General features: G+C 48.2%; 1 protein-coding gene across 1 annotated transcript in view; it reads left to right on the forward strand.

Annotated features, from left to right (window-relative positions):
• The window catches only part of CBR1 (carbonyl reductase 1), a 6,324-nt gene continuing 694 nt past the window's right edge, over window positions 1–5,630 (forward strand). The window contains exons 1-2 of the mRNA XM_004311403.4: window positions 1–421; window positions 1,180–1,287. Of these exons, the coding sequence (XP_004311451.3) occupies window positions 133–421; window positions 1,180–1,287 (397 nt within the window). The 5' untranslated portion in view covers window positions 1–132. The remainder of the gene's footprint in view (window positions 422–1,179; window positions 1,288–5,630) is intronic.

Raw genomic sequence — 5,630 nt, forward strand, 5'->3', positions numbered from 1 at the left:
CAGGCGTGGGACCTTCAGGTGCGCGCTCTGCAAACTCCAGCTTCTGCGCAGACACTCTGACGCGCCGCGCCGCTGGGAAAGCACAACGGGCTCGCTCTCCACCCAAGGGCACCGCACACCCAGCACCCGGCCATGTCGTCCTGCGCCCGTGTGGCGCTGGTCACCGGGGCCAACAAGGGCATCGGCTTCGCCATCGTGCGTGACCTCTGCCGGCAGTTTCCGGGGGACGTGGTCCTCACGGCGCGGAGCACAGCACGGGGTCAGGCGGCCGTGCAGCAGCTGCAGGCCGAGGGCCTGAGCCCGCGCTTCCACCAGCTGGACATCGACGACCTGCAGAGCATCCGCGCTCTGCGCGACTTCCTGCTCAAGGAGTACGGGGGCCTCGACGTGCTGGTCAACAACGCGGGCATCGCCTTCAAGAGTAAGGGGCTGGGTGCTCCCAGGCGAGGCGTTCATCATCCGGGATGGGCCGTATCTGTCGGGGAATCGCTGCGGTGGGGCTTCTCCCGCCTGTGGGGTCCAGAATGACTCCCTAGGGACCGAGAAGGGAAGGGGGAGGGGTGCAGCGAGAGCGGAGTCTGCAGGGAATTGGATGCTTTCTAGCCATAGGGAACTTTGCTTCTTTGGCTCGAATCCTGGGGACCTTTCCTAGATTGCCCCACAGCTTCTTTCTGATTGGACTTTGGGGCAGTTGGGTTAATATTTAATGCATTTTGAAATAAACGAGAAAATTGCAAAAACTGATGCACAGAGATCCCGTGTGTGTGCACCCTTTGGGCAGCCGCCCCCGCAGTGGCGCCATCCTACAAAACCATAGGCGTTGTCAGACCCTGAGATTCACGCCGGCTCAATACTACGAACCAGACGCAACCTTTACACAAAATTCAACAGAATTCACATGCGCTGTTTTCTTTGTATCTTCCTATAGAATGTTACTTGAGGGCTTCCCTGGTGGCGCAGTGGTTGAGAATCCACCTACTAATGCTAGGAGACACGGGTTCGAGCCCTGGTCCGTGGAGGATCCTACGTGCCGCGGAGCAGCTACGCCCGTGCGCCACAAGCGCTGAGCCTGTGCTCTAGAGCCCACGAACCACAACTATTATTAAAAAAAAAAAAAAAAAAAAGAATGTTACTTGATGGCTACTATTTATTCACTCCACTTTTCTTTTCTCCTAAAAGCCGTTGATTCCACACCGTTTCATATTCAAGCAGAAGTGACTATGAAAACAAACTTCTTTGGTACCCAAGATGTGTGCACAGAGCTCCTGCCTCTAATAAAACCCCGAGGTGAGTCTGATGAAGAGCCCAAACTGCAGTGTTTCTGGCAAGATCTGGTCCCTGCCTGCCTCTGGTCTCATCTACAGGCCCCCCTACCTCTCCTGCTCAGCTACACTGGCCTCCATCTGTGCCACCATCCGGCCAGGTGCCCTGAGGCCTCAGGTTCCTCTAAACACTGCCCAGGTCATTGGTGCTGTCTGTCCAGCTGCCCTTTGCACATCTGGCTCTTTCTTTTTCCCATCTTAGCTCAAAGGTCTCCTCTGAAAGGCTCTTGATTTGCTCCATGCCCCCCACAGGCGGCGTTCCCTTAGGAGTCCATCTCAGGCCTTCTCTCCTCTGACCCCCTCTCAGAGTGCTCTTACTCAGGCTAGTGGAGTCTCTACTCCCACCAATTCATTAGGCCTCACTCAAATCTGTCACCTGCCTAGAACATTCCCAGAGCTCCAGGCACACATTGTGTCTTCTTGCCTCTCCATCTTAACCTGATTCCCATCCTTCCTCCCCTGAATCCCCCCATCTAAAACAAATATTTCCAAAGACTCGTCCTTTCCCCAAATCATCTTGGCCACTGATCCCATCATCCACCCACCGGGATCCTGGAGGTCACCACGCCTGCCCGCTTATTGCCATCTACCAGATCCTAAGATACTTCCTACTGATTTTCTTCCCAGGCCTTCACCCCCATCCCAGCTCTGCAAACGGGCCCTCAGCTGTCATTTCTAGACAATTGTAAACTCTCCTAAGGGTCTCTCCCCGCTTCTTGAGTCCTTTGCTTCCTGGGCATTCTCTATACTCTGCATGCTCACTCCCCCTCCCAAAAATCCTTCAGGAGTGAAGTCCAGGCCCTTAGCGTGACTTGTAGGGATCTCCGTAATCCGACCTGCCGAACTCCAGGTCCATTTTAACTGCCCTTCAATCTGCTCAATGTTTCCAACAAAACAAACTCTCATATTCCTTTGGGTTAAACTACTATAATACTTACCCCCGAAGTAATGGGCCAGGAGGGGAACCACCACCCATTAAACATACCAGATAAGACAAGCAGATACTTTTGGAAAGGTTGAGAGGCGTGGCTGGGGATTTAGTACATGCCTTTACAATTTACACCCAGCTTCTGCCCTGTTTCCCCATCCTGTCCTCCTGGAAAGTTCTTCTAAGAATTGGTTCACTAGGACCTAAAAAGTCAGCTCTTTAGAGTGTCACCTGATTCCTCCACTCGTCCCAACACTTGCGGGCTGCAGTGGAGCTCCCTGTGTCAGCTGCACATGCCGCATTCCTCTCGACCTCGTGCTGATGACCTCTGGCCCACCACTCCTCTTACTTAGCTGGGCTGTTTCTTGCTGTGTCTGGGCTTTGTCCAGAAGGAGGAATGAGTACCCTCCAGATGTGCTAAGGCAGCCTCTGTTTAACAGTTTGTCTTGCCTCACGAAAGCTAGAGTAAATGGAACTTTAAATACCTGCTATATTCTCAGTAGGAGTGCAGCAAGGCTTACTTGCCTTTAGAGATAGGAGAATTCTTGTTTTGTTGGGGAAAAGCTCCAGCAGTTCATGTTATCATGACTTAAGCGAGTGTGTGATTCTCTTCGGGGTCTACAGTCTCACCTAGTTGGGAGGAGGGGGTCCAGGTGGCTGGCTCTAATCCCTGGGGATCCAGTCAGTGGGAGGGGCTGGCATGGAACACATGGGGAAGATGAAACAGCCACATCCAGGAGTTTATTACCTCGAGAGAACTTTGGATCTCCTGGTCAGGCTTCCCTGATACGGGTTAGTCTTTTCACTGCTGATTCTAGACTTCCTGAGGTAGACTAGTTAACACAGAATAAAAAAGGTTGTCATTTGATTACTGATTATAACCAACCTAGAAGAAGTTAACAGTATTTCTCTGTCTACTGTCCAGGTTGAAGACCCATGAAATAAATAATGTCAAGACCCTTTTTTTTTTTTTTTTTTTTTTTTGCAATATGCGGGCCTCTCACTGTTGTGGCCTCTCACCTTGCGGAGCACGGGCTCCGGACGCGCAGCCTCAGCGGCCATGGCTCACGGGCCCAGCCGTTCCGCGGCATGTGGGATCTTCCCGGACCGGGGCACGAACCCGTGTCCCCTGCATCGGCAGGCGGATTCTCAACCACTGCGCCACCAGGGAAGCCCAAGGCCCTTTTATTGATAGTAATATAGCTGCCTTTCCCGTTTACCAGTTAACCATTCTGACTTCCGCTCCTGCAGGCTTTTTTTCTTTCTTTATGCCTTTCTATATTTTGCATTTTTAATTCATGAAATATGTGTTATTTTTGTTGTGAGAGAGGCTTGGTCGTGTTTTTGAGAGCGAAATAAATTATCCTAAATATAGCATCTCTGAATGGTGCTTACTGCAACATTTGGACAAATTGGTTCTATTCTATCTTAAGGGCAATGTCATTTCTATTCATTTACTAGTTGTTTCTTACTCTTTACATGTTCTAGATTAGAAGGAGGACATGGATTAATCGACCCGTTTCAGAAATGTGTTCATCTTAGAAGAATGCCCGGAAGATTAATGTGGCAGTTTCTCTAAATCAGTTTATGTATTTCAGAGAATCATCGAATGGGAGTCCTAACGCCATCTACTAATTTATCTGTTGATATTTTCTGAACTTCCAAACCTTTAGTGGGATAGACATCAAAGCTAACTGACACGGCAGCATGACATGCCATTTCTGTTGCCACATATTTTCCCCATGGAAAAAAAGGGTTTAACATCTTTGTCCATGCCTGGTAATTTTTGGTTGGAAATGGGACATTGCAGAATTTTATAGCTACTCTTGCTATTAGAGCCTACTTCCCACGGGCTTGTGGTTGTTATTTGCTTATTTGTTCAGTGACTGGCTACATTATTCTTTGAAGTTGAGTCTCCACCCTCCTCCCCTCGCAGTGTGAAGTTTCTGATGTTTCATCTCAGAAAGTACAGCCTGGCTGAGACGCACAGTCACACTGGGATTACTGTGGGTTTAGCAGGACTCTCTTTTGCTGTCTTTTTCCCGCACCGCACCCAGCTGTTAAGCTCTACTACTTGCTGGCTGATGACTCCACTATTGTTGACAAGGCACAGCATAAATCGCTTCACAGACGCATCTCCGTCCAATTACATTCAGGCTCTTTTGAAAGGGTAGTTTTGGTGCTCTTTTCTGAACCGAGAAGGGCTCTTACCCTTATCTTTCTCTAGTTTTCTCTGGCAAACTTGCTGACTTACATGATTTAGTTTATATTTCTAACAAAGCTACCAATCTCCTAATTGCTTTTCAGCACAACTTCCATTGTTTTTGAGAGTACCCTTAGGGTCGAACTTCCCCACACGCTTTCAAACGGAATCACATCCTTTTGGGAGAGCGTCAGACCTCTAGGTTTTTATGTCCCGACTCTTTCTCCCTCTTGTGCAACATCTCTAAGCCACAGGTCTGAAGATAGAGGCAGGGATGGTGACACTTCTCTCTGTGACACTCCTGTTTTAGGAGCTAGGAGGGAAGAGAAGCAGTGGTCTCTGGTCTTGTCAGCTTGCCTCGCTTTGCATGATACTTCTGCCTTACAAACAAGCTGGGGAAAGGGCAGTCTAGGCCCCAGTATTCTCAGGATGTCCAGCCCCAGGTAGAGCCTTTGTCCCACAAATGAGGGCTGGATCACCTCCTAAATGCACTTGCCAGGAACTGAACCTCTGCCACAGGTAGCTGAGGAGCGGCATGAGACACGCTGACGTCCTACCCATCTTGGGAAGATACAATAGTCTTGTGTTCTCGGATGCACCATCCTAGAGTGACGTTTCCATTGTTATGGCCAGAAAGGGGGAAAGGAAGGAGCAGGTCATGGTTGAAATACCACAGAACAGACTCTGTTCTTAGCTGAGTTGTTGGAGATATTCGGGAATAAAAGTTTCTTCATTTGCTGTATGCCCTCAGGACCATTAGCAGAGACTTTAAATAGTTAAGTTTTTAAAATAATTTTCACAAGTTGTTCTGGGCGGTAGATTCACAGAATTCTTCCCGTTTTCGTTACTTATTTCTTGAGTTTAAGTGAAATAGTTCATTCCTGTAATTTTCAAAATAATTATGTGTAATTTTTAAAAACATTAGAAATAACAGATAGTAGTTATAATCATTATAGTTATAACAGATAGTAGCTATAACAGATAGTAGTTATAACAGATAGTAACTTATAATCATAAAACAGATAAAACCCAATGAGTAACCCCCTCCCAAAATACGTTCTCTTCCTTCCCTAATGTCCTCTGACAAGAGGACACGAGGACATAAATCCTGTCCCGAATTTGGCATTCATTGTTCTTGTGCTCACCTTTCTATGTAATGACTTGTGTTGCATTTTAG

This window comes from Tursiops truncatus, chromosome 4, assembly GCF_011762595.2.
Source record: "Tursiops truncatus isolate mTurTru1 chromosome 4, mTurTru1.mat.Y, whole genome shotgun sequence".
Classification (NCBI taxonomy): domain Eukaryota; kingdom Metazoa; phylum Chordata; class Mammalia; order Artiodactyla; family Delphinidae; genus Tursiops; species Tursiops truncatus.